Here is a 21,578-nt window from a genome sequence, read left to right on the forward strand (position 1 = left end):
CTGGTGACAGTGGCAGAGAAAAGGACACTAAAAAAGCTGCTGGACATTATGAACAATGCTGGGCATCCTCTGCACACGGCCATTAACAACCAGAAGAGTCTGTTCAGTGACAGGTTGCTTCTCCCCAAGACAAGAACTAACAGACTTAAAAACTCCTTTGTCCCACATGCCATCAAACTGTTTAACTCCTCTCTGGAGGGGAGAGGGAGGGGAAACAGGAGGACAAAGGAGGGGGGAACAACTAAGCTGTAGTGCCTCTTCACTTCACTGTGCAATACCTTTTGTGCAATACTTTTGTTAATAGTCAACGGTGCAATAGACCTCAATACTTGAAATGTGCAATTCACTTGTATTTTTATTTTTATTCCTATTTATTCTATTTATCCCCTTTGTATATTTTATTTATATTTGTCTCTGTATTCATATATGTGTGTGTGTGTGTGTGTGTGTGTGTGTGTGTGTGTGTGTGTGTGTGTGTGTGTGTGTGTGTGTATATATATAAATATAATATTCTGTAACTCTGTAACTTCTGTCGGTGCTGTGCTTTTTGGAAACCGAATTTCCCAGAGGAACCCACCAGAGGGATTAATAAAGTTTTATCTTATCTTATCTTATCTAGTAGGTTTTTCTTTTGGTTTTTCTTTTGGTTTGTTTTCAAGGCTCAAAGAAATGACTAGAACCTAGAGTACAGCTTTCAGATGAGCACAGTAATAAATTGTAGTAGTTGTCTATCAAGCTTAGTGGAGTGAAACAGTCAATTAACAGAAAATGGAGCACTCAGATAAAGTACCACTGGAGTTAATGTGAGTACCTGCCTGCACAGGGGTGGTTGATGCTGACAGTTTGTCTTTTTTTCTAATGTGTGTTTTGAGTTGTTAAGTGAACAGTTTTGCTATTTGCTATTTAAAAAAAAGTTAAATACCCACATAAGTGATTATTGATGATTATTGCAGTAACTAATCTCATGTTCATTATTCAGCTAAGCGCATCTGCAGCAAGCCTAGAAGCAAGAAGTCACTCCCTATTACACCAGTGAACATCCAGGGTTTGAAATAGTGGAGGAGTACAAATACCTGGGTGTTCACCTCAATAACAAACTGGATTGGTCCACGAATACAAATGCACTTTACAAAAAGAGTCAAAGTCGTCTTCACTGCTACGGCGGCTGAGATCCTTTGGGGTGAGCAGGACTCTTTTAAGGATGTTCTATGGTGGCTATCTTTTATGCTGTGGTCTGCTGGAGTGGTGAAAAGGCAAAGAGGGATGGGGGAAACTTAACAAACTGGTCAAGGGGGCAAGCTCTGTCCTTGATTGTCTGCTGAAGTCCATCAGCAGGCTCGGGAGGAGAGGATGTTGTCTAAGCTAACATCCATCATGGACAACACCTCCCACCCCCTGCATGAGACTGTACGAGCACTGAGCAGCTCGTTCAGCAGTAGACTTTTACACCCACAGTGTAGGAAGGAGCGCTACTGCAGGTCATTCTTACCAGCAGCTGTCAGACTATAACACAGTTTAACATGGTTATCCTACTCATCACCTGTTTAATCGATATATCATATGTTCTTTAATTGCTGCTACTTATTTGAAACATCTTTGTACACTGTATATTTCATTCGCATCATTCAAACACACACACCCACACTTGTGTATATATCTCTGTATATTTTCTGCATATTTTTATATGTTCGAATTTGAGTTGCTTGTGCGTATAGGACTACTTGTGTTTATATCTCCCTTGCTATAAGAGCTGTGTAACACCAAAATTTCTCATTTGTAGGATAATAAAGGTTTATTCTATTTTATTCTATGAAAGAGGAGCTACAGTGGCCATTTATCAGCTAGTTTTAAAGCATGAGCTCAGTTGAAAATTGTCGAGCAAACGGAAAATGTTGATGATACTCTGCGCTCACAGTCAGTGACCCTAAATGTCTCAGTGTGAGTGGTGAGTTCATTAATCCACTTCTGCACATGAGAAAATGTCTCTCTAGTTTAGTACCCTATGCCATCTGAGGAGGATAATTTTGGCTTTTTATAACTGTAGCTACATTTTCCTTTGGCCATGCTATGCATGCATGGTTGTGATTGTACACATCAGTTCATAGTGTGGTATAAAGTACCTTGTTTTTGCTTGAATTTCTTTATAACTTCTATTGTGTGGACATAGCAAAGTCAGCTGAGCCAAATATCCTTGCTGTCAAAGCTGGTTAGGTGTCTAACCCATATCCTGCATGCATGTGTGTTTGTGCAGCTGCTTTGCCAAGAGAAATGTGGAAATATATAATTTATTAGTATGCACAGTATACGACACAAGATATTTCACAGTAAAATCCTCTCAGTGCAGCTGATGTGTTTTAAAGGCACTTTAATAAATCATACTAGCAATTTAAGGCTCCAGACACACTCAGAAAATGACAGTGGAGTGCAAAGGAGATCAAAATGTCATATAAAAGTAATTACATGTGCATCTTCAACATTATAAAATAATTTGTTAGACTTCCTGCTTTAATTTTTCCAAAGTAATAATGTTTAAGGTTGTGTCGCAATCTCTTACTATTCTGCCATAAACACAATCCTGCTTCATTTTCACAATCCTAAACATAAAAATGACAAAACCTTGAAAACCTTCACTCATAATGTTGAATGCTTAAGATGGAATCAGTTGTGCCTGACAATGCTTTGTATGACTGGATTTTTTTTCAGCAATACTGAGAAATTGAATATTTATGAGAACACAGCAGGTAACAGCAGAAAACTGGTGCTTAAAAAGAAGCAGCAGAAATGGGAACTCCTTGCAGTTGCAGAAAACATGATGGGCCCTTGCAGTAACAGGTGCACAGTCTTAGCATAAGGGCAGATTTCCCAGTATGAAGAAGTCAGTAGACAGTATCACGCCAGAGGCATATATCTCTCAATCCTCGACACACATTCCTACATGACAGACTAGGCATTAGGGCAGATGAAGAGATACAGAAAGAGAAAGAGATGGGGAGATATGTATAGTGTGGAGTTAATGAGAAGGATCAGCCACAGGACAAAAGGGCTGCTATTTTCATTACTTTGTTCTCTCTGCATGACTTCTTCACTTTGGTTTATCACTGTGGATGTGCGTGATCGTTGCGTGAAGGGGTTTAGTCGTGGCCACAAAGTCCTTAAGTGGCAGAAACAGATAAGACTCACTGGTCAAACGATCACAAGGGAAAGGAGAAGTAGGAACATGAGGTGAAAGGAAGAGTAAGTAGGAGATTGGGAAAGGAGAAAGAGAGATTTATGGTGGGAGAGAGGTGTTGAGAATGATCCTTCTCAGCAGCAGTGGTGCGTAGAGCTGGTGCTGACGTCTGTTTGTGTGCTAGCATGCATGGCTGCATGCTTGCATTCACATCCACACAAGCTGTCACACAGCACAGCAAAGCAGCCCGGCGCTTGTTGGTTTCTTACTCTACGGATAAGTTTCGAGGCAGGCCTTTGAACATCTTGACACCGCCATCCATCTTCCAATTCCCTGCATTGTCAGATTGGAAGAGATCTTTTGGGGGGTTTGGGGAGCACTGCTACATTTGACAAGAAGTCCAACAATAAACAGAAGACCTTACTTTCAAATAGAGTTTGCACAAAGATGCACTTTCTTTCCTAAAGATGATCACGCCTGATATTCAGGAAATTGATTGATTGCTCAGTAGACTTGCTGAACACTGGGGTGTGTGTGGGGGTGGGAGGGCGCTGCATTGGCAGAAGGATTGATGTCAGGTAAACACATAAGATAAAAAGGCAGAAAGAAGAGGTGAGAGTGGCAGAGTGAGAGTAAGGCTAGGATAAAGGAGCCAAGCATTTTGATATGCTAATTTTGCAGCTCTAATGGAGGGTAAACAGAGAGAGCATAAGAAAGACAGGGTGAGAGAGAGAAACTTGGAGAAATAGTTCACACCTTCAACGAGAAGAGTTGATAATTGCTTTGTGAGAAAAGATCCACTTCCATGTTACCGTGGCATGTCTGTAAACTTCTTATCCCCATGTTCATGCGTTATTATTACTTTATAACTGGCTTTCATTTAAATTACAGGGTTTTTTTGTATGCGGCTGACGTTTTAGGTCATATTTACTTTGGAGTAATAAAAGATGCGTCATACTCACAGACTTCTTTCTTTTTCTCTTTTGATTCAGAGCCAATTTGCCTCAGGGCTTTCTGCATGTATGCGTGTGTTTCTTATCCAGTGAGGGTGTGCATGAGTGTGTGGGCAGACTGCACAGCACGCACCCTTGTGTGTTACCACGCCAGATTCCCTCAGGTGTCCCACAAGAGGGGCTCACACGTGGATGAACAGATAAACAGGTACATATAATCATCCTTGCTTTTTCTAGCTTTCGCTCTGTGTGTTCGTGTAAAAGGCTCGGCAGATTCTGAGCTACAGATAAAATCCCTTAGCGACAAGCGCCTATATGACTCCTGGTAGCACGATGTGTGAGCTTTGGTTAGGGAGTTTGCATCTTACTCTTAAAAAACTCTTGCACAGGGTTATTGTGAAAGAGATTCTAACCAAAGTAGAAGCTCTTTCTCATCATTTCCATGTTTCTTTCTTCAGATGTAGATCCTCCCTCCAAATGCAAAGCATAAAAAGTTGCCCAGACAGTCCTGAGTCCAACAGATTCAGGTGATTGCATTTTTTTAATCCATCCATCCATCCACTTTCCTAACTGTGGCCCTAAAACTTACATCTAGAGCCTATCTCAGGGCTCATTGTTGTTTATTTAAAGTTTTTTTCCTCTCCGTATGTGTCTTGGTCATCATTTGCTCATTTATTCTGTTATTCTCATTTTTTCATTATATTCTTGAAAGAAAAATCTATAGTTTGCTCTGAAAATTCAAAACACTTCAGATCATTATAAAAACAATGGAACAAATGAAAGATTTCTTTTGAAGTTTTAAATCTCAGGATTCTTCTGCTCTCTGCAATAACGCATTTATAAATGCAATGTAGCTTTTAAAAAGTAAAGAAACCAAAACCTTTCAGTGAAATAATAATGAAGGGGTGAGAGTGAGCAATGATACTGAAAAACTATTAACATCTTAAAGCTGAGTTCCTGACCTCTGCTGCCTTTCTCAGAGTCATTACCAAACATTTCACACCTCTGGGATCACCAGTCTCCCCTTTTCTTTTCTTTTTAATCCAAAATGTTAATGAGATTCAAAGCTCTCCTGCCATGGATTGTCATGCAAAGTGAACTCCGGGCTTACACATTCACAGTCATGGTTTCTTTCCAATTTGGGAAGAGATCTACACCTTCCCCTCTTCACCTGTCCTATCACACACCTGTTCCACACCTCTCAGCCAATCAGAGGGGAGAGGAAACTTTGTCCGGGCATGAAATAAATCTGGGTCCTCTTCAGAGAGAATCACAACACTTGACTCATCTGCGTTTCACAGCTCTTCCCTGTTAGACTGAAGAAGAAGAGAATCCCCTACGAAAACTGAAGAGTGGAGATTAAAGGAGCCTATTCAAGCTGACTTGGACTGAAGACATGACCAAAGAGACTGAGTAAGTTCTTCAAGGGTTTTGTTTTAGGTGTTTTTTAGCTATTGTAACTGCAAGTTTTTTTTCCATTAGGTATTTTTTTGTCTTTCCACAAGACAAAAACATTTTTAGTTTGGACTTGGTATAACACAGTGAATGGGTTATTTAAGATTCCAGCCTGGAATCCCCCGTTCTTCTTTGTCAATGGTACCCCATGTGAAAGGGAGCGTTTTTCAGGAGAAAATGTGCCTATCACAGCTTGTGTGTGTGATAAATTTATCACACACACAAGCTGTGATAGGCACACACAAAGTTGGCGTTTTTTGCTGTAGTGGGTCTGCTTCTACTTGCGCTGTCACTAACCTAGGGGGCCACAGAGCACAAAAGGAGCGCAGAAAATAAGAACCTCTTCTTGAGGTGTTGGAGACAAGGGGTAATGACAGCATGCGCTGCATTGAATTACGTAATGGTGAAACCCAAGACACGAGACACCCCCCCCCCCCCCCCCCCCGCCCCCCTCCTATGGACCAAAGTTAAAACCAGCGCTGTCGGCTTGTTTTGGGGGAAATACGCAGAGAATAACTTGTGTTTGTTGTTTTGGGAGGCTGCTGCTGAGTGTGAGACAGGTGCACCTCTGAACAGGTGTACCGGCTTTGCTTAAGGATTTGTGGCATAGCTAAAATTTGAAAGGACACTAGTATAAACTGAGGCTCTAATCTGGCAACCAAAGATTTTGAGGTACGCAGTTTTCCATGCTCATATGTATGTAATGTATTTTTAGCTTTACAGATACTGGGCTGAATTGCATTAATCAGCAGTCATCCATTAATGCGTGTGAGAAGTCGTGGGATTTCTCCCTAAGCGTTAGTTCTGTTGCGGCTGTTCACACCTGTGGTCTTTGCCTCATGTCATCACATTTGATTAACTGTTTATCTAGGTTACACTGCAGCTATTTGTTCATTAGCCGTTTAAGACAAACTCCAAAGGGGGCTTATCCTAACAGTTCTGATGTTAACAATTCAGTGTCGATGTGAGTCTCTACAAACAAATACAATCCCCAGAACCCCAGGCTCTTTGTGTGTGTGTGTTTCCAAGTGAAATGAAAAACCAGAGCTCACCTCTGTGACAGCTGTGGGTTTCTGTTTACTGAGCAAGAAAATCTTGTCATCTCTTTTAAGATCTGAGCAAATATGAGAGTTTATATAGGACTCACAAATGTAGTTTCTCTTTCTTTCACAACACTGGAAACCAAAAAACTCTATGCGTGTGTGTGTGTGCATGTTTATGGGTGGCCCCTGGCTTTTTAAGCCTTTTTGACACCGCTACGTCTGAGAGATGTTACTCAGCACGGTGCTTTTGCAATCGAAACCCTACAGGCTACAGGACAAGTATGTGCAGTGCTCCAGGGCCATGGTAAATGTCAAATCCTGATGGCTAAGCGATCGGAAACATAGTGGTATTAATTAGGACTTTAAAACTAAATAGTTATAGTTTGATATTTAAAGTTGTTTCAGTGTATATTTTAATTTGAAAGTCACCCTGCTAATCTAAACCCTTTCTGGCCTGTTGTAGGACTCTGGGACTGGTCTTTCAGAGCGAGAACTTCAGCTATAACAATTACTCAAACTACGCCATGGACTCCTGGTCTTATCTGGATAACTCCATAACTGAGCCGAACCCCTCAAAATCCAGATTGCCCGAAGAGCTAACAGCCCTCTCGATGTTTTATGAACAGTGCAAGGTAAATAATGTATAAGCACTAGTTGTGTTAAACCAAAGTAGTTCATCTTGAGTAAACCTAAAGATTCATTTTAATTTCCTGACACTTATCGCATTTCCCCCTTTTTCCTATTTTTCCAGACCCCAAAAGTGAACGCTGCCTGCAGCCGCACAGGCAACGTGTGCAAAGTACCAGAGAGGTAAGACAGAGTTTCTGCAGCTGCTCCCACACACACACTTTCACTCACGCTTCACAAACCAGTCATGCCTCTGACATTGTTTCCATGTATCTATAGTCATTCATAGTCATAGTCATGTCACTCTTCACCGCACAGCTTTAAATAGTTATTTCAGTCCATTTTTTTTTTGTCATTTCTGTGACAGGTAGCATGACTCAGATACTCAATCAGTTGTCACTGAACTGAAGTTATTCGAGTAATAATACAGAAAGAGAAAGGCAGGGCTTTAGGAGGCCGTAAACTGATGAGTGGGTAATCCTCTAGTCAAACACAGTCAGAGGGATTGTTGTCTTCCTCTCAAGCTCTTCCATTCATCTACCCTTCCTTGATCATCCTCTCTGCCTTTCTTAAAGAGTTTCACAACAGGAGGACAGGTAGCTGTTTTTTCTCATTTTGGTCTTTATATTCCTACTCCTTGTTAGGTATGTGAGAAAGGCCATTGTTGGGGCTCAGTGTTGTTCCCTCAAACATTTATATCCGAGAAACTCAAACACAGAGAAGAGGGGGAAAAAACTGGATTAAGAGACAAACAGTTCCCGCCCAGAGTCAAACCGGGCCTTTCTACAAGTTTGCAGTAGCCGTGTGTGTGTTGAGACGCAAGAGGTGCTTTTACTGACCGTTGTACGTTTACTCTGGCAGCCTTTAAGCTTCTGTAACGGTTAAGGGCACACAATAGCCAGTCACTTCAACTATGTTTGTTTCCTTGATGTGTTGTTACCTGAGTCATGATGACATCAACAAGGTGGATTTTCTGTTATAGCTAATCTTCCCCCCCCCAACTTCCCCATCCTGCCAGGAATCTGCACCAGACCAATGAGATTTCTCCACTGGACACGTCCGCTATCGCCATGAAGATTCTCTCTGAGAACCTTCCCATCCAGCCCAGCAATGTTTTGGGATCTAAGCAGATCCCGCAGATTTCCGTTCCCGCCACCTCAGAAACATACACCTCGCTGACCAGTGTTGTGGAAAATACTTATGACAAACAGGAGCTCAGCAACTTTTTTGAATTGCTGCAAAAGTGGCCAGAGAACACTGCTTTCCCTGACCCCAGCACTGAGGTAAACTTAGTACCATAATTTAAAGTTAAAGCCCTGTCTCCCATATAGTTTTAAAAGCTCTGTGCTGTTTCTTTTTTTCCTTCACTAATCCATATATCTCTGTGTGGCTATCAGAATCTTCCCTACAGCGACCCCTTCCCTGAAAACCATTCCAGCCCAGTCTACTCCCGCTCCTACACCAGTTCCCCATCTGAGAGATCCAGGAGTGAGTTCCAGTTTTCTCTTGGGGCTCCTGCAGCTTCTTCTCACAAGCCCAGCGAGCTCCCCATGGTGTATCTGAACAAGGGACAATTCTACCCCATCACTCTCCATGGGGTGGAAAGCAGCACCTGCATTACTGCCACCAAAGTCAAGGTGAGCCATCGTGACACATCATCAGGAAAGCAAGGACTGCTTTTGTTCTAAGTTATTCTCCAAGATTTGTTTTGTTTTCTGTGTGTGTCTTATGTAAAAAAAAAAGATGACTATTGTTACATCCTTCCCTTCGGGCATTTTGTTTTTTCCATCAAGCCAAATAACACCTGAATTCTTTGCGTGCCAACAAGGCAACCCTTCCCAAATATCTGTCCCTCCCTTGGAGACAGTTCCTTTAATGACTAATACCCTGCTGACACCCTGCACACCAGGTTGGTGCATTTAAAATGACAGCATCCTGCCCTTTATAATTTATTCCTACCTCAGGGCAATGAGGCCAGAGCGCAGTACAGCTCACCTCAGCTACATTTGTCTGATGTGACACAAGCAGAACAGAAAGCAAAAAAGGAGTGGACAAGGAGAGAGGAAGGTGTGGTGCGGTTTACAGCCGTTTTCTTTGTCAAACGAATCGGAGGATAAGAATACACAAAAACACATGCTAGCTCAACACAAATAACTGGTGACAATTTGGGAGAAAGGAAGGATTTGGAGTGATGGATGACGTGCGATGAAGGAGAATTCTTAGATATGCGTGCAGGTGTAAAGAAATACGTACCAGCTAGACAAATGAATCTAATTTTCCTGCTCTTTTTGTCACCTTCCTTTCTCCACTTCAGACAGTGGTGATGGCCGTGTTTGAGAATGACAAGAGCCCAGAAATGCAGCTGCGCTTCTGGAATCACTGGCACGGACGCCAGCCAACTGTCAAGCAGAGGGTCATTGACATCGGTATGTTCTTTGCACATGGAAAGTTACCAAAAAAGTTACAAAAAAAATACTCCACTTTCTGTTGTGCCTTTCATACCGCTGTTAAAAAACCGTTTCTCTTTGTTTTTTAACAGCGGACTACAAGGAAGTGTTCAGCAATGTTAGCAATGTTGAAGAAGTGGCCTTCAATGCTCTCTCTTTTGTGTGGAACCCCAGCGAGGAGGCCAAGGTAAACAGACCGGCACAAAGATGCACCCACATCACTATCACACAAGAATGCACAGACACCTCTGACTGTAAGGCCAGTTCTATGAAAATAAAAGAACAGGTGGAAGTTTTAGAGGAAAATAGTGGAAAGGTAGAACAGGTAGGTGAAGGAGAAAAGGAGTGGCTGTGGTGGGAGTGGAGGAATCCCAGAAATGTGTTTGGCCCTAAGGCTCTTGTCACAACAACCGGCTAAAGACACGACAGCTTATGCGAGCTTCTCTGTGGCCCAAAGGCGCTGGGGTGGGGCGAACCTACTGCAAACGGCACGGAGCAGGAAGGCAGGGAACTATCTCTAGTATATATGATCACAGGGAGAATGTGTAAAGGCCAGAAAAAAAGAAATCTGTCTACGAAACATGTCATTATGATCCTACTGGGACACATGAGCAACAAATGAAAAACATCAGTAAAAGCTGCCCGACACCATAGTGATGTATACATATAATAATCATTTCTCTTTTCCTCCAGGTGTACATTGGGATCAATTCCCTGAGCACAGATTTCTCCTCTCAGAAAGGAGTGAAAGGCCTGCCCCTGAACCTTCAGATCGACACTTACGACTTAAGCTCAGGAAACGGCCAAATGATACAGAGAGCTGCTCTCCAGGTCAAGATTTTCTGTGATAAGGTAACTCGCTTCCATTCCATTCATCTTCTTATACGAGCAAACATGCGTTAATTGAGTCAGAATGACTTATCTAATGGTGTAACTGTGTGTCGTCAGGGTGCAGAGAGGAAGATGAGAGACGAGGAGAGGAAGAGATCCAAGAGGCGAGGAAAGAACACTAATGATGGTAACAGTTAGCACTGGAAATGGCAGCACAACCTTTATAGGACCTTTTTTAATATGCTATCTGTGAAAGTCCAATCTAACATCCCTCATTGTCCTCCTTTGTTTGCAGCTAAATCTTTAGTAAGTAGCTCCATAGGCAACGAGTGCACCTTCTTCCAGACCCTGGATGACCACACCACCCAGCCAGTTCTCTTTATTCCAGAGACACACCTGTCCAGCTTACAGCGCATGGTAGGTCCTCATTTAACAACAGTGCTACCCCCACCCATCCATATCCTTGCAGGCAATAGGGCAGGCACGAGCAAGGCAGGGGAGAAAAAAAAAACTGTGGGAAAGTATGCGGTGGGAAAAGTGGGAGGGTGGGGGGATAGTGGTGCCAGAGAAAGTGAGGTGAAACACAGGCCTGAGATCCGATGAGCTAATTGGAGTCGAAACCAGACACAAGTACAAGCAGCTACAGCTGCTGACACCGAGATTAAGCTATGAGCGCTTTCACAGAAACACATGCACGCACGCACCTGGTGAGACAGCACTCACACCTTTTATGCGGCAAGACACCCTCATATCCTCTGTTTCTTCTACTCAGATACACTTGCATTAGTAGTGTGGTGAGAGTGCTGTTCAGACAGGACATTTTTCCCACGCCAGGAAGCCTAGAGGAGCATGCAATATGTTCGGATCAATAATAAGAGGGTTCATGGGTTAGATGTCATTGCTGTTAGGTCCATTATACAGCTAGTCCTGATTTTCAGTGGCTAACACAAAAGAAAAATAAAGAACAGGAAGTTGCAAAATTGCTTAACAATGTGACGCATCACAGTTTTGTATTGCATAGCTAAAGCAGAAAATATCTTTGATTTAACAGTATGATTAAGCGTAGGATGGTGCTATCAGTGTCTCTCCATCAGTGTCCACACTTCCGCTGCTCCGTTAGAGGTTATGGGAAATGCAGCACTAAAATGATGATAACATTCCTTTTCTTTTAAAGTGTTAAGCATAGACAGCTCTGGGAAGGTGGGACATTAGGCAATGCCTTTATCAGTAGAGAAGCGTCTAATCAGATCTCTGGTCTCCTCTCGGTTTCCCTGTCTCTATAGGCCACTCCCATGGACGAAGCGGAAAGGTAAGCATAGTTACGCACACACACGCACAAAAAAACATAACATTTAGCCATCACAGTCAGCATTTTCAAACAGAAGCTAAGTGGCCGCTTTTGTCTAATGCAAATGTTTGCGCTTCCAGGAGTTCTCTGAAGAGGCTGTATCCAGACAGAGAGCAGACGAGCTCCCCAACCAACAAACAAGCTCGCAAAGAAGATGCACAGAGAGGTAGATAGAAACATGCAAGTCTCATAAAAAAATCTAAGTTAAATCAAAATTGAAAAAAAGTGTCCTCTTTGGTGTTAAAAAATGTTTTTTCTTGGTTTATATTAGTTCTTCTGTACGTGAGGACAAACTCTGAAGAGGTGTTTGATGCCCTCATGCTCAACTCGCCAACGCTGTCGGGCTTGCGAGAAGCTGTAAGTATCACATGATTGCTTTAAAGACACACAAAAACACATTCCAGAGTCCTCTGACTTGAGTTTCCTGAGGTGGGGATCAAAAGCACCTTCACCTGTTTACTTCTGTATTCACTGGAACATTTGTACCATACCTTTTTGCCAAAAGTGAATATCATATTTCTTTCATCAGATCATGCTAACAGTCTTCTCGTTCCTTTACTTTCCTCAGATTTCAGAAAAGTACGGCCTGCAAAAAGAAACCATCGGGAAAATCTACAAAAAATGCAGGAGAGGGTGAGCGTCCTGTTCTTTTGTTATGACTATTGCACTGTGATTTTACAAATTACCAAAAACAACAGAGATCATTGGTGGCACTAAGGAGCTTTCTTTTCCAATCCAAACATTTTTTGAGGAATTAACCATAGTGAAAGTGAATGGTTGTCTTGGCCCTCCAACCTTTCCGAGGTTGCTGATACCCTACCTCTCACCCTGTGATATCTCAGACAGGCTCCTGTGTTGCAGACAGATGGATAGACTAGTTAGTCTCACCAAGTGCACCTGTCGCCATGATTTGCATTGATTTTGGGCTTATTTTGTTGTTTTAATCTTATCTTCCCTTAAGGAAGCGCTTGTTGACAAACCGGGCGGGTAGGTTAGTTGGCTCGGCCCTGGAATGTTTTAATTGCAGCTCTTCTAAAGGAAAACTATATGACTGAAAGAAGATGAAAAGATTTTTTTAAGTCCTGCTGTTGAGTCACTGGCAATGGCTGTGCTTAATTATGTTTTCATAACATTATCTCTTTGGAACATCAGAAAGCGGCATTGAAAGACGAAATTCCTGATATGATAAAGGCTTTGGATGTTTCCACTCGCTAGCTGAAGGCTGTCTGTCAGGTTTACAATTGTCATGCGTCTTTCAGCTCAATGGCGAAAGGTCATACAGGTAGCTGCGCTTTTTCCACGATGAATACGGATGCTTGTTATTTTAGATAGGAAGGGTTTACAACTAGCCGCGAAAGAATAATTAGCAGAATTTCTATGTGGCTGACAAACTGTTGACAGCCTGTGCTTTTTCTTTTTGAGACTTACTGTCAGTAGCTGAAACACCTTTGGGTAATTTTCCTGCTGCTTGCTGGAAGCAATCACTGCAGGGGGAGCAGCTAAACTAACAGGTTGGGTTACATTCTCCCTGCAGTTCCCTCCCTGTCTATTGCTCTTGTCTTCAATCAATCCTGTCCCTGCAGGCAGAATGCACGGGCCAGTGGTTAGTTCAGTCATTACAGCCTTAAAGGCTAGTGTTAGTGCTGCAGAGGAGGAGGAGGCGGAAGAACAGGGTGACCTGATTTTTAACTCCTACTGATGCAGGAGATATACCGCCTCTATGTCTTTCACTTGAGATCTTCTTCCAAACAAAAGACATGTTGTCTTTAACCCTAGCAACCTGTTTGTGTCACACCAGGGTGAAAGGTTGAGTACACTGAACACATTATTAGGCTGTTTGAACACCGCAGTTTTAGAGACGAATATGATTTTCTCTAAATAGGTTAATGGTTTTGCACCTTGTTTCTCCACAGTCCCCGGAGTAACCCTGTCTTTTTGTTTGTCTCCCCAACAGGATCTTTGTCAACATGGATGACAACATCATCCAACACTACACCAACCAGTCAGCATTCCTCATCGAGGTTTCCGAGTTGGGCAACGGTCAGTTCCAGGTTACCCTTGTTGAAGTATGAGAAGAATCAGCCACCCACTCTGCTGAAGGATGAAGAAATAAAGATGCCAGTTTGATCAATTTCTTGAAGCACTGCCTGAGCAGACAGAATGTAGGATGTGGACTTCCAAAAAGCGAGAAGAAAACTGAAGTGAAAGCAGCACCCCAGTTTTTTACTTCTGCCTAAAATGTTGTACATATCATTCTTCTTCCCCGTTCTTGTGATTGTGTTAACGTCAGAGCAATAATGCTCAGCGGCCCTTTATGTATTTAATGTAAATAGGTTTTAAGAAGACAGTGTTGTATGAGCTATCTGTGTACATATAGAATACCAGTTTCCATAAACTGCTATGTATTTCATTTTTATTGAAAGAGCTCCGTGCATGATTTGTGCACAGCATTTTTTAAGCATTTTTATAGGTTACTATTCTAGCTGCTTGCGATGTACTCATCATTTCTTCTATAAAAACACAATGGTGCGTTTTTTTCTTACTCTCAGTCTGCTGTCACTATTTTTTTTTACTGCCAAAAGTATCCTCCTCTAGGTTCCTGTTAGTTTCACAACCGAGATCACCCAACACTGGGTTGCATTCAGAACCTAAAGTCAGACATTTCCACCCTTAAAACCACACATGAGTTAGTATTGGTCATCATTTAGCCCCTAAATTGTGGACATTTCCTGACTGTATGGTGATATCACAAATTTTTTTTTTCTGGAAACACTTCAAAAACACCCTCAACCCAGCCAGAGGACTTTCACTGTGTGCATGTATATGCATGTGTAAAAACTTGTTTGTTTCTTTATACATTATGCATCATTTCAAAGCGTGCATGTATCCCTGCGTTATTTCATAATTTTACAATCAGGTTATATTGGTCAAGCATTGGCCCTTTTGTATGAAAATAAAGAAAATGCATAAGAGGTTTGGGGTCTGTTTCTGTTTTTACAGCTCTAACTGAAATAAAAAAGAGATAAATTAGCAGTGGGAAAAACAAAAGATACCACTTGTGTAGAGGAGGTGTGAATAATTACAATTAGCCTAGGAGATTAAGTGCATATTGGAAAATTCAGAAAGAGCTGATTGCTCTCTCTACACATCAAACAAAAGCATGAAACTGATCTGTGCCTGAGATTGGTCCTCTCATATTCTGAAAGCATAAATGTTAAATAGGTGTGTGTGTGTGTGTGTGTGTGTGTGTGTGTGTGTGTGTGTGTGTGTGTGTGTGTGTGTGTGTGTGTGTGTGTGTGTGTGTGTTATTCAGACTCCAACAGACAAAATGTGCAGAAAATAGTATATTTGCATGAGACATTGTGAGAGGTGTCAATAAAAGTGAAAAGCATTGAAAAACAAAGTTTTCACAAGACTTTGCAGTCCTGTAAAAAAATGAAGTACTGTCTAATTGCCTCCATAGGAATTAAGGGGTTAAGTAGCAGCTAGGTGCTGCTTTGTTTTAATTGATCATCAGGAAGTGTGAGAACCTTTGTAAAAGCAGATGTTTTGGTGGTTTGCTGGTCCAGAAGATTCAGGTGTGTGTTAACACATTGCCACAATGTGTCTGTGAAGGTTCTCAGTCATCCAGGTCATCGTAGTCAAAGGAGCTTGCAAAGAAAAGCGTCTGGACTTCTTTAAGTTGCTTGAAGATGTTTCACCTCTCATCCGAGAAGCTTCTTCAGTTCTAAGGTCAAATGGTGGAGAGTCCCAGATATAAACCTAGTGGGAGTAACCCCCCACAGAGGGACAAAAGGACCCCCTGATGATCCTCTAATCGCCTGAGCCAAGGTGTGAAACTGGGTGTGGGTCCCAGTCCGCCAGAGTTTCGGGTGTGTTCATTGGCCCCTGGCCCCACCTTATCATGCGAATTTCTGAGGTCAGATGGCCCAGGATGTGAGTGGGCGTTAAGGCGTCTGGGAAGGGATCTCAAAACTGAATTATAGATGGCAAAGAGTTGGTGTCGTAAACCCCCGCCTCTGTTCAAAGATGGTCGCTCACAGTGGACATAGATGGCTTCTTTCACTCCTCTTTCAAACCATCTGTCCTCTCTGTCCAAAATGTGAACATTGGCATCCTCAAAAGAGTGTCCTTTATCCTTAAGATGCAGATGGACTGCTGAGTCTTGTCCTGTGGAGGTGGCTCTTCTGTGTTGTGCCATGCGCTTGTGAAGTGGCTGTTTGGTCTCTCCAATGTAGAGGTCTGAGCATTCCTCGCTGCACTGTACAGCATACACCACATTGTTAAGTTTGTGTTTAGGAGTTTTGTCTTTCGGGTGAATTGCCACAATGTTCTCAGGGATGGATGTCCTTGCAAATTCACCCAAAAGTCAGGTCGTGCAATGCTAAAAAAAAAATACATCTTAGGTTTACAATGTTGCATATGAACAACAAGATGTCTGGATCAAAGTCCTTAGGAAAGGAGATGTGAAAGCATGATAAACAGAGGCAGGAAGCACAGGAAGCACCTCATACCAACTGTCCAACAGTAGAGCACAGTGGTGGAGGTATGAAGAATTGTTTTGCAATTGTTTAACAGCCTTTTACTCGGACCGAGGCAGCTTGGAGTCTACACTAGAATCAAGTATGTGATCATCGGTCCAACAGCTAATTTTAAAGCTAAAACTGGGTCATACAACATGACAGTGATCCCAGGAACAACAGAATGTCTGGACCTCAACCCAATTGAAATGCTGTGGCAGGACCTTGAGAGTAAAGGTCATACAGAAAGCAATGTTGCTGTAGGTGCTTCTGTCAATTAACAATCATTGGATGTACTTTTTTCACACAAACTGAAAGAGTTATAGATCTGGCATGTGACGGAACTTCTTTGTCCTGAGGCTTTATTGGGGTTGCAGCTGTATGCATCTCTTTTTGACATTAAAACTCTAACAATCAAGACATTTCTAGGTTTGTAGTAGTTTCCAATGCATCTCCACAAACTGTGACTTTTTAGTGGCTCACACCTTTCCATGTTCAAAGTGTATCCAGCCAAAGACACCTACAGGTTAAACTACCCTTTGACCACTATGACTGCCTTCTCTTCCCTTTTGCAGTGCCTGTCTTGCAGTGTTTACTTCATGTTTCAGCCAATCAAAATGTGGCATGAAGGAAAAAGGATAAAAATGCTCTGCAGTCCCACATAAATTGGGACACCTGCCAGTGTGGGAGTGATTGTGCAAGCTTGTGTCCCTATGTCCGTGTTCTCAAAACAAAACAGGATTCATAAAAAGGCAAACAATAAGCAGTCAGATTTTGATTTTCGAACACCTCTATGTGGTCGAAAACAGGCAGATTGAAGTGTTGGTATTACTCAGAAAGCTCCCCACATTCCCTACTTGGCAACAGCGACAGGGAAAAGCAGGGAGGGACTGTCCTAGATATAACACAGACATTGGCAAGTCAAAGAGAGAAACACATCCAGGAGAAAGTGGGATAGCGGGGAAGAGAAGCAGACAGCTGAGGAAGCAGCCAGGGGGGAAAAAAAGAGGAGGGGGCAGACACAAGGACACAGACATGAAGACAGAGGAAATTGTTGCAGAGGCAAGTGGAGAAATTTTTAAAGCAAGGGCAGATGAGAAGAAAGAGGGAAAAGAACAATAAAGAAGTCGTCGCACCATCTGCTCCCACAGAGAGAAACATGTTAGCCATTCAGACGACAGCAGGGAGGCAGCCAGCGATCTGCAGTGAGATACAAACAAACCCCTCCTGAATGGTAAGTGACTGCTACTTCATGGACTGTGTCGGTGTGCGTGCATGTGTTTGTATTTGCTCCAAATACGCCTTCATGAGGGAAAATGCTATTAAAAATGTACTGCATGCTTGGAATTTTTTGGCTCATGACTGGCCTTTTTATGTCTTTCTTTTCTGCATCAAACCTAATCAAGCACCTCAGGGAGCTGCACTGCATTTACAGTCATTACAGTGGCAGTAATCAATGGACTTGGCAATGCGACAGCTGCAAGAGTAACAAGTGTGTATAGAACATAATTCATACCTAAGTGAGACTTTGTGGTGCACATGAAAGCCCTCACAGGTGGCTCAGAGCTTTGATTCTTGTCTCTGTCATCTTCTATGATTTTTATGTCATGTCACTAAAGTCAAGCAAGTGATATTTGTGTTTATGAAGCTTGTGTCCCGCATCCACATCCAGACATGCATTCTCATGCAAAATTTCTACTCTAAATTCTACAATTGTCTCTGCACGTTTAAAACAATATTTTTCTAGTACGTTCTGTCCTTTCCTGCCCACAGCTGCTTCTTTGCAAAGTGTAATCTCCGATTAAATTAAAGAGGAACAAGACTGACTCAGTCACGCTATATGTCATCAGCTCCCAAGCGACATTGCTGGAAGTAATATCTCGCCATCAATTATAGGTCAGATTTACAAATGTGATTGCTGTTGGATCAATATCTTCCTGTAAGTTATAAGTTAAGCTTAAAAATAGGCATTCCTTTGTTTTCTTAACCTTCAGATGCAGGATCATATATATATATATATATATATATATATATATATATATATATATATATATATATATATATATATATATATATATATATATATATATATATATATATAATTTGTAATAATAAAGAAAAGATGATTAAACAATTAATGATGGATAAGAATCTGTGTAATATCTAATATGTTAAACTATAGTTGCACTTTTTTTTTTTTACTTTTTAAATGTTTGCATTCTTATGTGTACAGCTCACTAACAGCTTGCATGTTTTGTGACACTTTATCATCATGTCCCTTAGATAAAAATACTTTTCTTTGTTAAAAACTTTTTTGTGTAAACACATTTTGCTTGGTATAATAATTTTCTGCTTATTATTATTATTATTATTATTATTATTATTATTATTACAAGAAACAGCCTCAACATTTCTAGTCGTCCTCCTTTGCAAAAACACAGTGAGCCACGTCTTACAGCATTGTCATCATAACATCTTTGCAGACGTTGTTTGTTTAACAGAGATGTCCGGCTTGTTTGTCTGCATGATTCACTTACGTCTTCACTCTGTCCTCTTCTCCTGGGACATTCTTTACTGTTCTGTCTGAGACTCACTCTGCATTCAAACAGTGGCCTCACATAATTACTAACCCGACTGAATTCTACCAAGGTCACAGCTGGCCATCAGTCCTCAAACATTAAAAAAAAAAAATAGTGGCACACTCATCATACACACACATACGCACACACGCACACACTAAACTCAAGTATGCCAACATTTGTACCATTTGTACACATGAGATCATCACATCTTGTGCAGAGAGAAGTCTTGTGATAAACACAACCGCACACGCATACTGCCACGTTGAGCCTGGCCAGGTTATTGTATCCTAGCAACAGAGGCAGCCATCGACTGCTCTGGGTTTTTGTCTGTGTGTGTTTTTTTTCCCTGTCCAGCGCAGGAGCAGTGAAGCCAAACCTCCTTCTGCTTTCTCCGTCTGCTCGTGCACTTGTGTTTACTCCACTTCAGCTCTGCCTCTGCTTTTCTCTGTCTCTCATCATCGCATTGACCTTCTCTTTGACTCAGGCAGTCAGAATGAAGAGCCTGCAGATTAAACACATGAGACTTTCGTTTAAGAGGTACTGGGCGAGCTTTTTTCTTATTTTATCGTGTTAAATCTTTAATGTTGTGATCGTTGTAGTGACTGTCTTTGCATTTGCCACAGTCTTATTTATAGCTCTCTAAAGCTCTTTGTGTTTCTTGTCAGAAAGTGGAGGAGATGTTTGTGACACAAATTGATTTTTTTTTAAACACAGGATTTTATCTAACTGTTCTTCTTCTTCTTCTTCTTTTAGAGCAGAGTAAACCATGCCAAGATTTGACCAGCAGGCGATGTCTCTGTCTGGAGAAACAACCACTGTTATTTGTGTTTTGTAAAATATTTGTAGCATACTGAACACTGGTACTGTACTATTTTTTTTATTCCTGACAAGCTGGATTTGTGAGAACAAAAGATGCACACTCCAGCCTCCATGGTGATGGGGATCGTTTTTGCCCCCTTGGGTTTGGTCCTAGTCTTCACTGCTGCCATCACCCCCCAGTGGAGAGAGGGACAGGCACATTTGGGAATGGCAGGACCGGGAAGTCTGCTCCGGTCAGGAACAAAAAGTCATGGGACCAGGTCCAGTTCAGTGGAGGCACTGATCTTGTTGCGCTCTGATGGACTATGGGAGAGCTGCCTGCAGGTGGAGCGCTCTGACTTGAGGCAGTGCTGGCCTGTGGCTGGTCCGTATCAGAGAGACCCCAGGGTTCGTCTGGCACAGGGTTTGGTGCTAACCTCATTGTTCCTGTGCGGCACTGGCATTGTCCTGGCTTGCATCGGGGTCCGGTGCTGGGCAGATCTCCCTCTAAGAGGTGTAGCAGCCTCAGGAGGACTTCTGGTGGTGACAGCAGGGCTGCTGAGCCTGACTGCGTTAGGGGTTTACACCCACAACCTTAAAAGACTCGGGATGGATCCAAGTCAAAGGATTCATAACCCACGGTACCCACACCTCAACTTGCATCCAGCTGGCTCGCTTTACTTTGGGTGGCTGGGTTCGTGTCTACAGGTGTTGGGAGGCGCCGCTTTGCTTTTCAGTTTCAAACGACCACGATGCCCAACCTGCCCATCTAGGCATGAGCTGTCTGTGTCTCCCTGCCACTCATGTCCAGAAATGACCAACAAGCCTGACATGGATGTATATGAAGTTAGTTGTTAGAAGCTTGTCCAACATTTTAAACTTTAAGAAAGCGTGGACAGAAAAGAGAAAAAAAATAGCATTAAGGGCACTTTCTAAACCCATTTTTATCTTTTCACTGTGTAGCTTATGTAATGAAAAGTCATAAATTCATAAATGACTGTGGACTACCAGACATTGCTGCTTAGTAATGAACTGTCATGCAGGTTTAAACATAATGGATGTAGCTCTCCTTTAACACAGGAACAAACATGATCTGGGGGTGTAAATAAAAACAAATGGATGAATGTCACGTTAGAAAAAGATTCAACATCACGCTGCCTTTAAATGCAACATGTGGTGAAATACGATTGAAGTATTGCTTTGTGTTGCCTTTACGTTGTAGCCATGCATTTGTACTGTTAAGAAGAAAATTGTCTGAACAGAACTGTGAATCATAGATGATGCCAGCAGAAGCCTAAAAAAATAGCTTAAATTCTTAAGGTCATCACACTCGGTTTCATCTGTATTAAGCTGGTTGTTAACAGAAAAAAAAGCTTTACATTTATATGTGATATCCTGTTTTGTTGATGAATTTGCTGCTCTTGAGCACAGGAGGAGCTTTCACTGGGTAACATTATATTTCTGGAATAAGATGAGCACTATGAATATTAAAGAAGGCGTCACAGGAGGATATACAAAAGGGTATTTTCTATTCCTTGCAAATGACTGGTTTGTGTTGTCATTTTGTGCTCATATTTGTTGCACTAAATAAAAAACTATTTATCACAATCTGTTGCATTTATTTATTTATTACTTTTCAGATTAGGTAGGTTATGCTGCAATGAAGAAAAACGAAATCAGGAAATAGGAGCACATGCAATTCACTTATGAAGATAACTTTGGAAGCTAAATACATTTACATGTTTAATATGGAAATAAATTCACATTATTTGTCTTAAGACGAGGCCGAGAGCCAGAGTGATCAT

At 41.9% G+C, this 21,578-nt stretch overlaps 2 protein-coding genes across 6 annotated transcripts; both read left to right on the forward strand.

Moving 5' to 3' along the window:
* Positions 1-4,211: 4,211 nt before the first annotated feature.
* On the forward strand, positions 4,212-14,845 carry grhl3 (grainyhead-like transcription factor 3). Of its 2 annotated transcripts, XM_082516400.1 has the most exons (17): positions 4,214-4,330; positions 4,581-4,649; positions 5,424-5,535; positions 7,084-7,252; positions 7,372-7,430; positions 8,266-8,530; positions 8,645-8,884; positions 9,562-9,673; positions 9,787-9,881; positions 10,388-10,546; positions 10,643-10,712; positions 10,821-10,942; positions 11,809-11,834; positions 11,954-12,039; positions 12,145-12,230; positions 12,442-12,506; positions 13,828-14,845. In XM_082516400.1, exons 3-17 carry the CDS (start codon positions 5,519-5,521, stop codon positions 13,943-13,945), a joined length of 1,689 nt encoding a protein of 562 aa, XP_082372526.1. In that variant the 5' UTR covers positions 4,214-4,330; positions 4,581-4,649; positions 5,424-5,518; the 3' UTR covers positions 13,946-14,845. The 2 variants fall into 2 exon arrangements, with proteins under 2 accessions (XP_082372527.1, XP_082372526.1); XM_082516401.1 differs by lacking the exon at positions 4,581-4,649 and having other exon boundaries at positions 4,212-4,330.
* Positions 14,846-17,094: 2,249 nt separating this feature from the next.
* cldn23l (claudin 23-like) lies at positions 17,095-21,381 on the forward strand. 4 transcript variants are annotated; one of them, XM_082516431.1, is made up of 4 exons: positions 17,097-17,627; positions 17,800-17,885; positions 19,460-19,512; positions 19,729-21,381. In XM_082516431.1, the coding sequence occupies exon 4, from the start codon at positions 19,888-19,890 to the stop codon at positions 20,629-20,631; it is 744 nt and encodes a 247-aa protein (XP_082372557.1). In that variant the 5' UTR covers positions 17,097-17,627; positions 17,800-17,885; positions 19,460-19,512; positions 19,729-19,887; the 3' UTR covers positions 20,632-21,381. The 4 variants fall into 4 exon arrangements, with proteins under 4 accessions (XP_082372559.1, XP_082372558.1, XP_082372557.1 ...); XM_082516430.1 differs by lacking the exon at positions 17,800-17,885 and having other exon boundaries at positions 17,102-17,627; XM_082516433.1 differs by lacking the exons at positions 17,800-17,885; positions 19,460-19,512 and having other exon boundaries at positions 17,095-17,627; positions 19,867-21,381.
* Positions 21,382-21,578: the final 197 nt, after the last annotated feature.

The sequence above is a fragment of the Aulonocara stuartgranti genome, assembly GCF_965226115.1.
Source record: "Aulonocara stuartgranti genome assembly, chromosome: 19".
Classification (NCBI taxonomy): Eukaryota; Metazoa; Chordata; class Actinopteri; order Cichliformes; family Cichlidae; genus Aulonocara; species Aulonocara stuartgranti.